The sequence below is a fragment of the Chondrus crispus genome, genomic scaffold (genome assembly GCF_000350225.1).
Source record: "Chondrus crispus Stackhouse genomic scaffold, scaffold_138, whole genome shotgun sequence".
Taxonomy (NCBI): Eukaryota; Rhodophyta; class Florideophyceae; order Gigartinales; family Gigartinaceae; genus Chondrus; species Chondrus crispus.
This window is the reverse complement of record NW_005179009.1, coordinates 177,364-195,095: the sequence shown is the minus strand read 5'-3', so window position 1 is coordinate 195,095 and position 17,732 is coordinate 177,364. Positions and strand designations below refer to the sequence as shown.

Genomic DNA, 17,732 nt, shown 5'->3' with positions numbered 1-17,732 from the left:
GGTAGGACATACTGCAAAAGGGCCACGACCAGAGCTTGCGACGACAGCGGTGGGAGAAAGCCCCGAATGCCCGATTGGGGCAGTTATTGTGCCGCGCCCCTAGCTAGACGTAGGAGGATTTAAGCCGCCAATATCACTTTTGTCGAACGCGGCAGGTTCGAAAGCGAGGAGATTGAGAAACAACCCTGCAAGATAGCCAATAAAAAGCTGAGATGCAAGACAAGGGGGAAATCAAAATACGTATGAGGTGGTTCGCCTATTCCCCATGCGTCACTGATGACTTAAGCTTTCTAAGTTTCAGAAGCGAGTTAGGCGGTCGCGCCAAGAGGAGGTGAATGGAGTGGATAGCTTGACTGGGGAAAGTTAGGGGAAGTCGCACTGTACTCAAGGGGATATGGAGGAAGTGAATGGGAAGGGAGGAGATCAAGCATCAAATCAGTAAAAGTGCGGGTAGATTCCCGACTTGTGTGACTACGTGTGAGAAGGCCGAAGCGATGACTGCAACAGACCTACATGACAGAAGGTCCAACGGAATATTCTCACAACTTTGTGTACAGCGTGCCACCGGCACGGAGTGTTTTCTAAAGCAATAAAGTAGAAATCTCTAGCTCTCTATGCACTCTATGCACTGGTATTGTAGTGCTCAAAATCCTAGAATCCTGGTCGAAACCATGGGTTAACCACATACACTGTAAGGTCGAGTAGCGCTCTTCGTTGAGAAACAACGGTTTTCCCCTCCCTAAGTCTACGTCTTCTTCTCCATGCGCGTCCAGATAAGGTGAACCCCATAAAGAGGCTCTCTTGTTGCGAATAATTTGCACTTTCGTTACCTTTAGGACCAGAAAAACCCCAATGCCTGCACCACAAATCTTCGGATGTGCTTCAAGCCAGTGTTGGCTTGACTGGCTTTTATCTGCGCAAAACAAATCACCACACACCAAGCACAAAGCAGGGTACTTTGGTTTTGCTTTGCAAGAAGCGCACCTTCTGCCATCTAGATCCTCCAAGAGAGATTGGAATAACTGCGGAAGTTTGATCAGACCAACTCGTTCTTGCCTGAAACATAGTGGCAAAGGGATCCTATTCACTTCAATAAAATCGTTGACAGGGACCCTCTTACTCATTTCTGGCGGCGTGGGAATGCCAAAGTGTGACAAGAGATGCTGGATCTCAGGACGCACTTTGTCCTCGCATATACTGCCGTTCGAATTACGATATGTTTCAATTAGACCGATGGAAGAAAGGGCAAAAAACGATGACACCATCATGCATGCCCTTCGTAAGTATAGCAATATCTTGAGATTGACAGCTACTTGAACAATATCGGTCATTCCCTCGCAGTTCAATCCCTGTTTGCAAACTAAGTTGAAACCTACTCGAACGAGGTTTCTGGCTTCGTGCAACTTGAGATCGTCACCCCATAGCAAAAACATGAACGCAAATGTAGCGAAAGGGTCCAGACTTTTCGACGCTTCTGGTGAGCGAGCAGCTTCCCAGAGCAGTCGAAGTCCTTGCCTACGCGCTTCTGGTTCCAAGGAAATTTGAGCTCGAGCCTCCATGATTGCAATTCTCAAGCTTCTTCTTGCCAGCCCGGAGGCAGAGTCATACCAACAGCCCCCTCTCACCGCAATTTCAGCACACGCAACAGTTGCGATCGCAGCTGATGGAAGTTTCGCGTACGATCTGCTTGATGGAATATCTTTGTCCATATCTCCAGCGGCTGTCCTACCATACGCAGAAGCACTTCGAAAGCTTTGTAACCCAAACTTTTGCAATACAGCCTTCCCGCTGTTGATGATGGAGAGACGCAAGGCATGCACCTTGCTCGCAATTTCCCCTTTTTGGTGCTCGATACCTTGGCCCTCATCCTCTCCGTTCTCATCATTTGTCCTCAAACGACTCTGCAGGGCGGAGCCTTCTCTGCTCAAACCATTTTGAATTTCCAGATCACACAGTTCTACCCATTCATCAAACGGCAACGGAGAATTTGATGACCTTGTACTTCTTGACATTGTGGCCTGACCCTTTTCACTTACATCATTCATAATTGGAAGAACCATATTCGCAAGTCTGCGGCAAACTGGACACAGAAACTCAAGCTTGTCTAGATCAAGCACATTAGCTCCCTCGTACAATGAATGCCGTGCTCTGCTTTGCGTCAAAATGTTGAAGTATCTGTCGAAGCACGGGATATGAATTGAGTGCCCACAAAATGAAATGTGGAGGTTCTCGCAAGATTCCACACCGTGTCTAAGCATCTCCGGGCTCAGGAAGAAAGACTGCCGAAGCTCAGAGCCTTGGAGGGATGAATACCTTTCACTACTTGTTGTGTCCATGTCAACGTCTCCAGTATTTTCTCCCTCCTCACGCTGCCGGTGCACGGAATCCTTCGAAGCCTCCTCTAAGTTATCCCCTCTCACTTTCTCATCGAATTGCGTGCCACTATTGCACTGAGAGAGAGCAATTGCTGGCAGTCTTGTTGTCTGATGAAATCCAATTAATCCCATAAGACGAGTGCCGTCGCCTCGGCCGGTCTCGTGGCAAAGCGCACACTCTGGGAGCTGGACATCCTCAGTTTCTTCTAGAAGACCTCTATTTCCAGAATCTAATCTATCTGTTGGCGCGAGGGAGACATCCTCGCCCGGCAGCATGTGATGGTCTCTTGCGGACTGTGTTGAATTTCCCGGGCGCAAGGCACTGCTAGGGGTCTCAGTTTCGGAAACATTGGCACCGATGTGCTCAGCGAATCTAGCTTGTGCGCGTCGCATTTGGGCAAGAACTGCAGCCTGCTTTTCCTTTCTCTTGCCTAATGTTAGCCTTCGATTTTCTCTTTCTTGGTCCGAAGGAGCCTTTCTGTTTGCTAGGAAATCTGATGAATTGTTTGCGTCAAATGCAGTGTTCAGGGCGTGTCCCAAAAAGCGTTGAATGACGCCGTTCTTTGTTTCTCTTATCCGACCCAGAATGCGCATAAGGACGGGAAGATATTCCGCGAACAACTTCGAGTTTGCATCTTGACTAAGACTGTACATGTCGCAGATGGCGCTCAGCGCGCTATTTTTCAAGTAGTTGTCGTCAGTGCACGCATACAGCCAGTGCCCACCCTGAAATCTTTCTCGACCTGTAGATGGCATTTCTGCTGCAGCGCAAACGAGATCCAGGGCAGCCGGTAAGCAGCCCTCTAGATAGCATGATCCACCATTGCGAGGTAAGACTTTGGTCAAAAGCTCTGTCACCAAGCCACTGTTGCGGGTAGTGGCCAAACTGAATGCTAGTATGTCACGAAGTTGCGGAAATATAGCGCGTTCATGCACATTATCAGTCGGTATGACTTGCCTTCCCCGATTCTGCCTTCCACAGGCCGTGGCGTAGCGTAATTCAGCTGCGTGTTTCTCCGTGAGAGACATGTGCGGACAAAATGGATCAAATTCATCCCAAATGCTTTCCTTGAGCGTATACTTTCCCTGTTCCAGACCACGGGGTTGAATGTAGTCAGCTATTTGTGGTAGAATTGATTCCACAAGCGAATAAGCCTTGTCCCTATTAGTGTCGCTATCGGCAGAGTCTTCGTCGGAATCCAACTCCATCGAGATGCGAAAAGAACATGCCTTGTAGAGTTCGGAATGAGATTTGGGACCAGAACAAAGTTGGTGGACAAGTTTGCGACGTAGAAAATCAGCTTCCCCTAAACCGCACCTAGATCTCTCCGACATGATGCGAACTAGGTGACTTAGAACATCTTCCAATATCGTGGGAAGAAAACCAGCTAGTTCGCTCAGAGTATTGCCAGTACCTCTGACCGCATCCTCAGGAAAGCGGCTTGTCCCGTCATGTGTCCTAGGGGCTAGCGCATACAAACCAAGCTGCTTCGCAGACCTACCTATTGTAGCTGCTCTCTTCCGGGGGCTTTCTAGAGATCGGCTTGATACCAGGGTGTGAACTCGCGTTGGTACTTGTGAAGGATTTCGTGTGTCCGTAGCCTGCGATGTCTCTTCTTGCGTCGATATCTCTGGGATATCAATTGCTTTCGAAAAGTCAGCAATCCTGAACGCTTCCAATAAATCCTGTGTGTATATATCGGGACCTGTGATTGCCGCACAGCACTGTTGTATAAACAGGTCTAAGTCCATAAACCATTCTGAGAAATGAGTCGACTGGTACCACGTGCTTTGGCCGGTAACTGCAAATCCATTTCTCCTCCACATACCAGCTCTCTCTTGCGCCAAAAATGCCTGTACTCGCAACGGATGCTTTAGCAAGCGCCGTGCATCATCCACAGATGCTTCGCCCACTCCACCTGAGAGCGCCGCTCTTAAGCTTGTCCCATCTAATCGAAGGGCATGGAAAACCATGAAGCTCAAGAGTCTGTGGAGAGGTAAATGTACAGAAATAGAGTGCGAGATTGAGAACGACTCTCCCGAGTAGGTGGAGCGAGCCTCGAGCGCGTTCTCTCGTTCAATCCATTCGTCAAGGCATGAGCGAACCACAGAGATACATTGCAAGCGTGAAGATACTAAATCAACATCCTGGGCTGTCTGCGGCACAGTGCATGACGACGGTGGTTGAGATGTATGGGACCCACAGAATGCTTCAGAAAGAAGTTCCACATAGTGATAAACCAACTCTATTTCTACTGTGAACGGTTTCCTCCAGTTGTTGTGTTCAAGAGGAATATGATCTCCAAACCTTCGAGGGGACGGATGCATGCCCTGTGCCATAGATAAGACACGAACAAACTTTCGAAATAGGTCTCGACGGTGATGCATAAGATGAAACGCGACAGCTCGATGTGTCAGAATGTACTTCAAGTCGTATTTGACTCTCCACTTTACCCAGTCCATTACCTTCTCCTGTTTGAAGGGCCAGTCCAGGCGCATTGGATGCGCAAGTGCACCCGTCCCCCGCACTGCATCATCTGCCATGCGACGAGCTTCCCGTACTGCTGCGAGATATGGACTAGGCCGTGTTGGTCGAGCGGGAAGCCGTCGCCTCGCTGTACTCGAACGTCTCGTAACGTGAGGTGTGGAACTTGGTGTATGCGAACTGTCGACAGTGCCAGTGCTCGCAGAAATGCCAAGCCTTGCATTCTTCGGAACCGTAAAGCGCATACCCTCCTCCAACACTGTCAATTGCTCCTTGACGTGTGGCTCGTTTATCATGCGGTAGAACTTCTTGCGGCTTCGCTCGGTGAAGGTAGCCCCACCCTCAGCGGCTTCAAAATTTAGGATCGCATCGATCCTTCTGGGTACATCGATTGTCTCTCCCACCTCAGCATCTCCGTCGGTGTCCTCTCCTAAGCCAACAGCGCCCTCACCAATGTATACAAGCACGGCGTCCTCTGTGTCTGGGTCCCGTGAAATCTCGACGTCATCTTCCTGGATTTCCATAGCTATAAAGACATGCGGTGATTCATGTCCGTCATCAGCACGAGCGTTGCCCGTAACTGGTAACACAGTGGTATGCCGTGGCTCATCAGTGCTGCTGTTTTGCGCTTCTGTTTGCTCGGCGCGCGAATGAGAACTAGCACCTGCCACGGAGGCTGGAGAAGGCGCAATGCTGTCTGAGTCTGCATCTTCTGTCATTTCCTGGATGCGTTCGGTCGGGGGAGTCACACGTGGGACATGTAAGAGCTGGTCAGATCTACTTCTGGTCCTTGCTCGTCTGAAGACCTTCTTATGCCTGATGTCTCGCGTCGCAAAAGGGAGCGGTAAGCAGTGTTGTTTCCTCCGAGTTGTTTGATGCGGAGTAGTTGAGCTGGAAGCCACTGGTTCGGACATCTGCTTCTGACGATGCAATTGCAACTGGTATTCGTTTGCGAACGAAGATTCTTCAAAGGGGACCTTTTCGCCGTACACGGCAACAGGAGAGGCGCAAGTTTCGAAGAGGGTTCCGAGCATGTCGATGAGAATATCAAGAAGGCCGCCCTGACGAATCATGACCGGCACCAAGGCTGGAACCGTGAAGAGCTGAACTGTGAAGTTGGCGACAATGTCTGTTCCGGGTTGCTTCTCATTATCTGACCCAGTTGAGTAGTTCTTGCGCCTCCGGACAACCTGGGCATGAAGATATCTCTCATAGTTGTCAACGAACATCTCTAGGAAGGCGCGCTTGAAAACGAGATCAGTGATGAGTTGAAAGTACATTTCATGTAGCTTCTCCTGAATGGGCTCTGGCATATTGTCGATGCCATCCAGGGCAAGCATCCATGCAAGCCATGAAAAGCCGTGGGGTTTGCTTTCGAGGTCCAATCCCAACTCTTCAGCAAGGCGAGGGCCATCACCAGGGATTTGAGCAGGGGTTGAAGTCAGATACAGGCCAACTGTACGACGAATGCCGTCTCCGCAAGACACGACCTCCGTCAACCAAGATAACAGAACGCAGACAAACTGGATTTGGGTCTTCTTATTGCCCTTTCCAATCCTGAGATGGGCGCAATAGGTCAAGATGCGGTTCGTTACAGCGCCTACAAGCTCTAGCAGGTTGGTCTTGAGACGTGGCGGCATGCCCTCTGACGGATCGTCATCCTCTGCACTCGCGCCACTATGTACCGAACAGAAACCTGTGGGGCGCCAAGCCTGTACGTCCCCGCAATCGCAACATCCCCCCTCTGTGCAGATCATGGCGTAATTATGCCCTGCATGATCCGCAAGTTTAAAGCACTGGACGCAAACGACGCAGGTGGGATCTCGCTCGCACGTCTTGCACTTGTATGCCAGCTCGCCCTGCTTCCAGACTTTTCCGCACACACCGGTCTTGGAGGCTGAGCCCGCGGCTTGGCGAAGCGTGGGGAAGCCGGGGGTGGGGCGGGCGGTGGGGACGAGGGCGAAGGAGAGCATGGCGACAAGCTCGTCGGGGAAGTCAGCCCAGAGGGATTCGGAGAGGACGTAGTCAGCGAAGGCGGACATTTGACCGGGGGAAAAAGTAAAGGCGGGGTGGGGAAAGACGTCATGGTCGGAGAGGATGAATTTAAAGATGGCCTCGGCCAGGAGCTGGAAGTGGAGCGGGAGACCGCCGTCTTCGGGGAGGGGAAGAGGGGAGGAAGCCATGATGGGCCCGGAGTTTGGATTGTGAGGGCGAAGACAGGTCCGGGGGTTAGGGGGAGCAGGGGTACGTTGAGGTGGGGATGGGGGGTGAGAAAGGAGTCTGGAGGGTCCAGTTAATCCTCGCACGTTGAGAGTATGGAGGGCGGAGGCTGCTGCTCTATGAGAAGTGTTGCAAAGCTGTGTGAGCTTGGAAGGCGTGATTCTCCAACGGTTGCCCAATTGGACAGTATACGGTCAACAGCCTTCTGGGCTTTCTCTGTGCCTTATCATTTGTGCGCACTACAGAGTGTAGCTGCTGCAGCTGTTTGGGTTGAACTTTCATATATCTCACATGAAGGCTTGGTGCTTAAACAAGAAGGCTTTGAATTTATTACGGAAAAAGGAAATAGTGAGCAGTCGATACATGGAGTTGAGTGGCAAAAAAGAGTTTAGTGCAGTGGCGCCGTTTCCACACGGAAATGGCTCTCAGAGCCGAAACTGGAGGCGAGATATAGTGTTATTGAATTGTTAGTTAAGAAAAATCTCCGCGACAACCTTTTCTCCCTTCACATGCCGCCAATGAACCCTTTCCATGTCTCAGGCTTTATGCATGCGCCGGTCATACCATGCCGCCACCTTTCTAAACAGCGGGCGGGCTACTCACGGCAGCCATGCTGTGCTTCATGAACAACAACCGGTCACAGAACGTTACATGTTCGAGTCTCTCGTTTCGAGAGAGACTTAAGAGAGAGAGGCTTAGAGAGAGGGAGGCCTCCATTTGCATTCGCTTGTAGACTATCAATCTCGCCTCGCCTCGAAAAACATATCTGAAATCCATTTCCGAGTCGAACCCTCGTGTCCCAAAGCAGCCATTTCACCTCACAAAGACCAAACCACTTCGTTTACTCTATTCACTTCCACTCTCCATTCCACCGCCTCCGCCCACTTCACACCTTCCGCTACCTGTCAGACTCTCCCTCCCCCGCGCAATGCCACGCCGTCGCCCACGCCCGGGGCCCTCATCTGTTCTGGTCTGCGCGCGCGCCCCCATCGCACGCGCCCCGTCGTCCTTTGTCGCCGACGTAACCGTCGCCCAAACCTCCGCCCCGCCGCCCTCGCCCGACCTCACCGTCGACGACCCCCACCCCACGGCACCCCGCGAACCGCGTCCCGCCCCCCGCCCCCCGTCGTGGTCTCCCTTCGGCTTCCTGCGGGATGGCCCCTTCGGCTTCCTGAGGGATGGCACCCGCTCTCTGAAGCACGGCTCCTCCCCCGCCGCGGGCACCTCCAACACCCCGGCCCTGTTCCCTCCGCGCCAGGCGGACGGCGGCTTGCTCAGCGGTCTACCCCAGACGAAGCGTCCCGAAAAGGAGACTGATGACGACCCGACCTCCTCCGAGTCGCTTCCTCCGTCGCAGCCGGCGAGCCACCATCGCCTTCCCGCGTGGCGCTCATGGCGCGACTGGAAGAAGGTCACCCTGGATGTCTACCTGCGTCTCACGAACAAGCCCTTGTACTCGCGCGTGCGACTGAAGCAGACCGTCGCGCTGCTTCCTGTGGTCAAACTTAAGCCGGTTATAGACTTGGGGTATCGCGGCCCGGACGCCCCTCCCTTCGCCATGCATCTAGACATCAAGCTGCTCGACTGCATCAAGTACCGCGTCCGGCCGGACGGGAACGCCTTCTTGCAGGTGCGCGCCAAAGCTCCTCTTGCGGACCCCAGGTTTCGCATGGACGTTCTTTATCAACGCGACCTCGCCACGTCGTTAGAGACCGTCAAGATTACATTTCGCATGCTGGACGTCGCGTTTTTGAAGGCTCCGGGCATCGGGGCTGGCTTCAAGTATCCTATTCGCTTTGATAACGGCATTAAGACGACGCTGCGAGTGAAGAAGTATCTCGTTGAGAGCAACCAGCCCAAACCGACTGGCACGAAGCAAAGCAGACCGATGGCGAGGAGGGCGAAAGGGGAGGCTCATTCGCGAGGTGGAGCCCCGGGAGATGCATCACCAATGCACCATCAGATGGAAACAACCCGCAACAAATATCGAATTGAAGGGCCCATAGGATTCGACATCAAGTTTAGATGTCTAGAGTATAGATAGGTCTAAAACGCAACTGCCAGTTCAGGCGTCAAGTCGCTCGTGAACATATTGCAATGTATCCCTCTCAACAACTACACCGTGAACAGGATTTAGTCTGGTGGTTAAATTAGTGTCGCCTGGGAATTAGTATAGGCTATCGTCAATATTGTGCGGCGACTTTCACGGCCTTGAAGCCTGATAATTTGCCGTTAGGAAACCCCCAACGGTCTTAAAAGAATTTTTCCAAAACGGCAGTACCAAGGGTACTGTAGGCTGTACGGAGTGTTATTTCCTGAATGCACCCACTGGGTGCAGTGGGTGACTGTACTATCTGTACGCCCCATAATAGCATGGGTACGGAATTAGTATAGGCTATACTAATTCCTGTTTCATCCTCATTTTAAGGCTCCTGTAAAATAGTCTGGGCTATACTAAATCCTGTTCACGGGTGTAGTAACCAGGGGACCATTAACCACTTCCGATGAGGCTCAGCATTCCTAGCACAGAATAGACTCTAGGGAATCATTGCACAGTCAAGCAGATATATAAAAATTTAATCGACTTTGCGAAGAAAGCTCCACGTGCTGTGGCGCGGCATTTGCGCACACTTCTTAGTCTCCCCACATCCCTCATACTCTCGCAGCATATTCGTTTAACCAAACGTTCATCGACAGTTTAGAATAAGAGCCCTCATTGTGGCTGAGAAGTAGTTTGAACTTGCCAGTATATGGACCACTTACCGCCGGAATAAAAGCCTTTCTACCCCCTCTCGACCGAAGTTCTTTCAGATCTCATAACCCTGTATGCACGCACTTGTAAGGAACATGGAACAAGAGTAGGATTGAAGCCAAGTCTAACAACCATATTTCAGCGGCAAAAATAGGCTTTTTGACAAGTAGTCGACAGTTGAGTCTTCCATGTAGGTCAGTCTTAAAACTGACAAGACTGCGAGAAACCTGTGTCAATGACCGTCTGTAGTTGGCATTTGAAAAGAGTCTAAGAGACAAATACATTCAAGTACAAGTCGTATCAATCAGCTATTGCACCTGAAGATATCACTCATTCTCTTAGATGCTTCTCATTTATCTCTCTTCGTGTTCACCGTCCAGCTTTCATTGTTATATTACATACCAGAAGACCGAGCTTAAGACTTGTTCTTGAAGAATGGCTGAAAGCTGACAACGCTTCTGTGAAAGAAGCCCATCTGCTTTCGCTGCTCCATGCGACTGGCAATCGTTTTCTTTTTGAGAAATAGAATGGGATCGGACACTTCGCACGTGATGTCATGCACCAGTTGATCCCCCATAAAATCAATGTACGTGTCATCAAAGAGCTCGAGTTCTAAAGATGTCCTGTCCGTGACAATAGTCGGCGCTGGACTGCACAAAGGACTTTGAACTTCCTTCTTCCTCTTGAAAGAAGCCCTCCACCAATTTGATAGCCTGTTCTCAGGAGAGGACTTGAGATGCTTTTGATGGTCATCGTCTTCGAAGCAGTAGTATCCCATCCCTACCCCATGAGTCAGGCCCTTGCTTTGCGGACCCTTCCGAAAATTAGTTTCCCCTGCACTCACGGCGCATGAACGAGAAATGACCTTATCTGCCTTCTTAACCGTATCGAACTGCGTCATTGAACCGCAAATACCGAAAAGCACCGAAAACCTATTGTTGGATATCTTGTTAGATATCCCGAAGAAGAAAAAGTGTTGTGAGGAGGCCGCATATAAATGGAATAAAATAATTTGCTGGGAATCCCTTGGCGGGAGCTCAATACTCAAGGACTGCTCCAATGACAGTGAAGTGTGTAGATCAGTTCAGATACGCGTTGACTTGACAGAAATGCTTCGGGATAGATAAAGGTCCATAAACAACCGACACAAAATCTTTACTCAATACAACGCCTACGCCCTAATCCTTTGAAGAGAGCAAAAATACAGGGGTAGGGTAATGCGCTGGGCAAAACTCCCTATCCGAGTGATCTTAAGTTCAGATGACTTCAGAAAATGCGTTCGTCTTCGATAAGGGAGACTACGATTGTCAAGGCTGCATGTAGAAGTCCACTCTTCGTGTGTGTGGCCAAAACTCCCTATCCGAGTGATCTTAAGTTCAGATGACTTCAGAAAATGCGTTCGTCTTCGATAAGGGAGACTACGATTGTCAAGGCTGTATGTAGAAGTCCACTCTTCGTGTGTGTGGCCAAAACTCCCTATCCGAGTGATCTTAAGTTCAGATGACTTCAGAAAATGCGTTCCCCACTCTTCGTATGTGTGGCCTTGAATGTTGACCATGCATTCGACCTATGGATAGTCAGCGCCATACATATTTTAGATACGACTCCAAACCATCTTGAAGGAGGCGACTACCGATGCAGGAATGGTCAAACGATTTTTTTCCTTCTCACTCCTGCAGAATCGCTTAAACCTCAGAGATCTTAAGTTTAAGACTCGGGGCTGCAAAAGGAAGAGGCTTTCTCGCAACGGACGTTGCCACGAAATATCACAGGTATTTGAAGTGTTTTTCTCTTGTCGGGAAATGTCTCTTCGCATTGGCAAAGGGCGCGCTAGACTCTTTGACTTAAAGATTCTGATTCCTGTTTAGTCAAATAGTACATATCTCTTCGGGATATGAAAGGGGGAAAAACCTGACGAAGCTGGAATTTGTTTTCTAACAGCACACTCATACAGGTTGGCTAGATGTCAATGTGAGCCCTGTAGTTTTCTCTAAGGTAATTTACGGCTGCTTTCAGAATAGACCGTTTCCGTGCTGATTTCTGAAATGTAATACAAATCCACGGATAAAGTCTCCAAGACGCCCAGTTTACAATATTAGCCTCCTGAAGCGAATGCAAGTATGGGTGGTAGAGAGCAACCAACGCCTCTCAACCAAGGGATCGGGCACACCTTGTCCAGCCTCCGCAATGATGGAAAGACAAGACAAGGTGTAAAACAAAATGTAAACAAGGTCTACCCGATCCCTTGGTTGAGAGGCGTTGGTTGCTCTCTGCCACACATAATTGCACTCGCTTCAGGAGCCCATTCCAATGGGCTAATGTGTTTTGAATCTTGCTTCAACTGCAGAATACATGTAATTTTAAACAGGCGGCTGCAGATCGACAACCGGTCAATGTTCAATGAAGAAGTTCTCAGTGTCTCAGGAGGACTTGCCTTTTTTTATGCGAACAATGAAGACGTTTCAGAAAGACCGCTCGCACACTATCAGTCGGACTCACAGATTCAAAGCCGTCCTGAAATAAGTATTTTCAAGACATATCGTCTAACTCATTCAGCATCGGAATGAGTTTTATTGGCATCGGTTTCAACATCATGCCACAAAATGGAAACGCGAAGATGTATTTCATTTCACCGAAAAGGAAACAAAGCCTTCGCACGGTATAGTATTGGATCTATGTCTCCATTTTTTCTCAAATGAATTATGGTGCTCTCAGATCGAAGATGGTGCAAAAATGTTCTATGTAGTTTGGCGAACATGTGTGGCAGGAGATGATTTTCAAAGAACAGGGAGCACTCGGGCGGATGCCAGAGGGAATAAATAAAAACACTATTCGCAATCTTGATACGTTAAGCTTGGAAGCAAGCATCTTCTTCAAGAAACTATCGAGATTGAGGAGAAGACTGGAAGTCGAGCGCTAACATGAAGGTGTTGCGGGCATTTGATAATCGAGACCGAGAGTTTGCTGCAGTTATGAGGAAATTTCAGAAGAATTTAGCACTGAACAGGAGGAAGTCATGTTTATCAATTGCAGAAAAAAAGGTGCAAAGTGGATATGTTTGTTCTTCCACTATTGCTAGGGAACAAATTTCTCTGTATCGTGACTGCAATCTCCTGGCCACTGGTGACATTTTTATTAAACCCTCTCGATTTCAGCGACCTAGAAAGCACTTTGCTGAGCTGCGAGGATCCTCTCTAGTCGTTTTTAGAAATCATGACATAGCCCGTTCATCCTCGGTGGACATCACAAGCGTTATCACGGTCATCACTGTGCAACGATACAACTTTGACATAATCCAGAAAGCTGAAGGTTACCCCCGTATATACATTTCGGCGGAGAAATCTGATGAGTCCTTCATGTATATAAAAGTGAACGGGGGGGATAAGGAGCTTGACTCTTGGCGCCATGGTCTCGCAATGGCGAAGAGTGCTGCCATCCCAAAAATTTCTAACCTTACAGTCGAATCAGTAATCGGGCGCGGAGGGGGTGGAAGAGTGTTTATGGTGCAATGGGGAGAATCTAACAAGGCGTACGCTCTCAAAGTTATTGACAAAGCACAGGCTTTCAGATCACCGAAAGCATTTGCGCATATTGCTTCTGAGCGAAACATCATGCAACGTGTGGGACGACATCCCTTTCTCCTCGACATCCAATTTGCATTCCAAACAGAGAATAGCCTCTTCATTGGCACCCCTTTTTGCGGCGGTGGCGACTTGGCTTCGTATATCAGACACCGGGGTTTGCAAACTCCATCGCTTCCGTCATTTATTAGTGGAGGTACTGCAGTTCATCCGCATAAGAGGCTCCGAACACATGGAAGATTATGCGAAGCAAGCACACGAAGTATTGCCGCAGAGATTATACTGGGCTTGGAACATCTGCATGACTGTGGAATCGTGTACCGCGATTTGAAGCCAGAGAATATTTTCATAGATGATTCGGGTCATGTGCGCATTGGAGACTATGGATTGGCAAAACATTTGTCGCGAAAGCGCGGCAAAGTTGGACACAAGCGCACATCGAGTATATGCGGAACTCGCAACTACTTGCCACCGGAGATGTTGTCCGGACGGACATACGCCTTCTCTGCAGATCTGTGGTGTTTAGGGGTCATGTTGTTTCGGATGTTGATCGGTTCTTTTCCGTTCGAGGCTTCGCGCACTAAAGAAGTGTTTCACAAAGTGAGGAGATACCAACCGAGATACCCAGCGTGGCTCGGCACCGACGCCAAGAGCATGCTAAATGGGCTGCTACAGAAGGATCCTTCAAATCGAACGACAATTAAAGGGCTCAAGCGACATCCCTTCTTCCGAGACGTAGATTGGAAAGCGGTTTTGGAGTTACAAGCAGGCCCTGCTATTGACGACATTGAGACTGGCAGTCAACCGAGTGATGCACTTGCAAACTTTTCTCTGAGTAAGTTACATGGGCTCACGATGGGGGAGCTCGTATGTGAGGAAGAAAATCCGCAGCGGCCTTTCGCAGAGGATTTAAGCACGATGATGGTAGGGTTTGAGTTTGGGTGCGTTGAGAAAAGGAACAGTATTCAGCCTTTAGCAGTGCAACAGAAGAGCGGGGGAATTCTATCTAAGATTGCAAGCATTGACCAGACGTACGATAGTCTGGCGTCTTTCAAGAGTCTACGGAGTAGTCGAGGGAATCAAGGGCAATCAGGGGATGGGGATGGGTCCCCAAGTCTGCGGAGAGCGTGGCGGAGCGCGAGATGATGTGACTGGCGACAGAAGGAATAGTTTTGATGGTCTTAATATTGTACTACCACAGTCCAAAAAGTGTGTGCAAAGTGTAAACTGCAAAGATGGCGCAAGGCTTTCATCACGAAAAACATGGTGCTGCACATGTGCTACGGAATAAATGAAAGCGGATCATCCTATACGTGCGCTTGATGTGGGCGGCACTGGGATAATAAGTATAGAGCTATCGGCTCTCTCGTATCCGTGCAACGGAAGGCGAAGCAAAGTGGGGCGCAAAAAACATGACGACCGCATCCACGGAGCAGAGCAGTTACTGTTGCGTTTTCCGCTTGCTTGGTTTTGCGGGAAAAACTGCGAATGCCAACATCTTTGCGGCTGTTTTCCAAGCCGCGTTACAAGTATTTCTTTATAAAAGTTAGTACAGCAGAAGGGAGACGAGCACAAGTGTTGCGGCGACTCCCTGCGTTGGGACTTTGTTTCTGTGGACCCTTACACGTGCGCTTAAACAAGGAGCTGTAGATGAGTGCTTTGATGTTGGCAGATTGGTGCAAGAGGTAGGGAAGCAATCAATGGTTGTTTGAGCATTTTGGGAATGGCAGTTGATGTTGGAAGGGAACAAGATTAGAGCGAGAAAAAGCACGGGGATCAGTCATCGAGACACGGTGTACGGTGTACACGAATGCTTGGATGTTGTTGCAATGTAGGAGTATAGCACTGACTGTGCGGGCGATTGCAACTAGTCAGTCTTCGTGAGGAATTACTTTGTTACCTTCTAATCGGAAAATATCATACACGTCACGGCGTTCCCCCCCCCATCTGCTGGGACTCATAACGTAGTGTAGGAGGGTATCTGGAAGGTCAAGATGGTACCGAAGGGTAGCGGGCGGGGTCAAATAGATCGATACGCAGGGCTTGCCTTACATGATACCATGCAGGTATATGGAAGGACGGCGACAAACAGCGGGGATACTCGTGGGGGAGGTGGGGGATGCCGCAAGAATGCCACTCGCATGCTGGCTGTGTCATGCGGAGGCGGCCGGGGAGATATGTGGACCAGGCGCAGCGAGGGGGAGTTGTAAGATGGGACAAAAGTTGTGTTGTTTGATGATGACAGAGCGACAAGTCAGAAGTGTGCCTGTAAGACGACGCGGTAGTTGATGAGCGGGGGGATGTTTTTAGGAGCATCTCAAGCGCTGTTTCCATCATGACTGGTGACTTTTGACAATTCAGCGTGGGGCACTTGCGCTCACGACAGGGGCAGCATCTCTCACGACAGGGCGGCGTCCCGGACGAACGGCCGTTGGTCGGCCGTTGAGGTGGCGGAAGGGTGGCTGTGGAAGGGCTGCGGGGGGGCGGGGGGAACAGGCGAATACAGGTGCGGAAGCGGTGCCCATTGGGTTGAGACGGGTGGGCGTGTTGACAAGTCGCGGGGCGAAGCAGGGCGGCAGGAGGAAGGGGGTCGCGTGTTCGAGGTTGGGTGCGATGGACAAGTGCGGGAAGGATTCGTGGACGTGCGGATTCGGCGGAGTAGCGTTAATCCGGCGGGGGGATGATTGGCACGAGTGGTGGATTCGAGTGCCAACCAGTGCCCGTTGCAGTCCACAAACGTCCCATCGCCTCGACTCTCGACTCTCGACTCACGTTCACACTCTTTGCTCCATCTCTCGCTGAACTCCGCGCACACACCACGCCCTGCCCCGTCTGCGGCACAAACATTTGTCGGCAACTGCAGCCGTCTCGCAGGAACAAAGCCCTGCCGTTTTCGCTCATACGCAGCCCGCTTGGGCCCCTTGCAAAAGAATCTCTCCGCTCATTACGAGTCTCTCTTTTGCTCCATCCACAGACCACGGTGCAAACACTATAACAATACCCCCAAACCTTTTCGTGCAAGCAACCTGCCCCTTCCTCCGTCTCCCCCCCCCCCCTTCCCCCCTCCCCCCTCCCTCGCGCTCCCCCCCACTCTCCTCAACCCCAATCTCTGTTTACCTCCACTCCTCCACTCCCCGAAACACTCCCCGAAGCATCTCCCTCCACCTTCCCGTCTGCCTGCCTGCCTGCCTGCTTCCCCCACAGAATTCCTAACTCCTCCTCATGGCCGCTGCAGACACCAGCGAAGTAGTGCTGACATCCGAAACGCTGCCGATGGCCTCGTGGCCGCACGCGGTGGTAGACTGCCCGTCTTCGTGGAGCTCGTCGTCGCCCACGCCGTGCGCGTCGTGTTTTTGCTTTGTGTGCGACCTGCCCTTCTCCGCGTGCGACGACGCCGCGCTGCACGCGTGCGCGGACGGCACCAAGGAGGCGTGGCGGCGCGCCAAGCGGCGCCGCTCTACCCTGCTCACCGCGTGGCGCGACATCCCCGCCCTCGTCAACCTCATCGTCCAGCTGAGCGTGGACGAGGCCAACAGACACGGCCCCGGCTCGCCCGTCGCGTTCCAGGGAAGCGAAAGCTCGGGCAGCCCCACTTTTGTCGAAATGACCGCCGGGTTTGGCGAGGCTAAGTTTGGCGTGAAGGAGCCCGGTGGGGATGCCGGCATCATCAAGGGGATGTCGGACGTGTGTATCTCGGATTTGTACCGTATCAACAAGGACCACCAGGAACCTCTTTACACGGAGTGTGAATTTGTCAACGCCGAGGTGGTCGTCGACCATGTACAAAACGAGTTGTGCATGCGCAAACTCGTCAAGTCAGAAATAGTTAGTCCCGTAGTCAACCCGGCCCCAGAGTAAAAAATACACCCATTCTGCTCGCGATGCACAACCATGGGGGTCGTTTTCCGCCGTAATGTGCGGAAAGAAACCTTTTTGTCCCCTGCGTGTCCATCCCAGTGTGGTAAAAGGGAGTGCCCCCTGGCCAGGAGACCGGTGGAGAGGGATGTGCACAGTACATGTAGTAGCGATATCCAAACACCCAGACTGCCGCGTGAGCACAGACACAGCACGAATCACCCCAAACTCTTTCCACGGAAAAAACCTTGCGGCACCATTCCACTCTATACATACTTTCTATTCTCTACTCTCTCTACTCTTATCACGTTCCCACACAAAACAAAAACAAAAAACAGAAAGAAAGGCGCGCGCTACCGCTTTCCGTTCCGGTCGCCGCGACCAACCGGCCTGAGCGGGACAGCGCAGCCAGCCTCGAGCTGTTGCATGGTAAACTTGGCTTCCCGGAGTGCTTCTCGATACTC

The 17,732-nt window shown here is 50.9% G+C and overlaps 2 protein-coding genes; one reads left to right on the top strand and one right to left on the bottom strand.

Moving 5' to 3' along the window:
• Positions 1-534: 534 nt before the first annotated feature.
• On the bottom strand, positions 535-6,833 carry CHC_T00002417001 (hypothetical protein). XM_005713573.1 is given in 2 exon segments: positions 535-581; positions 582-6,833. The coding sequence occupies 1 exon segment, from the start codon at positions 6,831-6,833 to the stop codon at positions 582-584; it is 6,252 nt and encodes a 2,083-aa protein (XP_005713630.1). The 3' UTR covers positions 535-581.
• A 5,920-nt stretch (positions 6,834-12,753) lies between these two features.
• On the top strand, positions 12,754-14,559 carry CHC_T00008729001 (Serine/threonine protein kinase). Its single transcript, XM_005713572.1, has one exon. It carries the CDS (start codon positions 12,754-12,756, stop codon positions 14,557-14,559), a length of 1,806 nt encoding a protein of 601 aa, XP_005713629.1.
• The last annotated feature ends 3,173 nt before the right edge of the window (positions 14,560-17,732 follow it).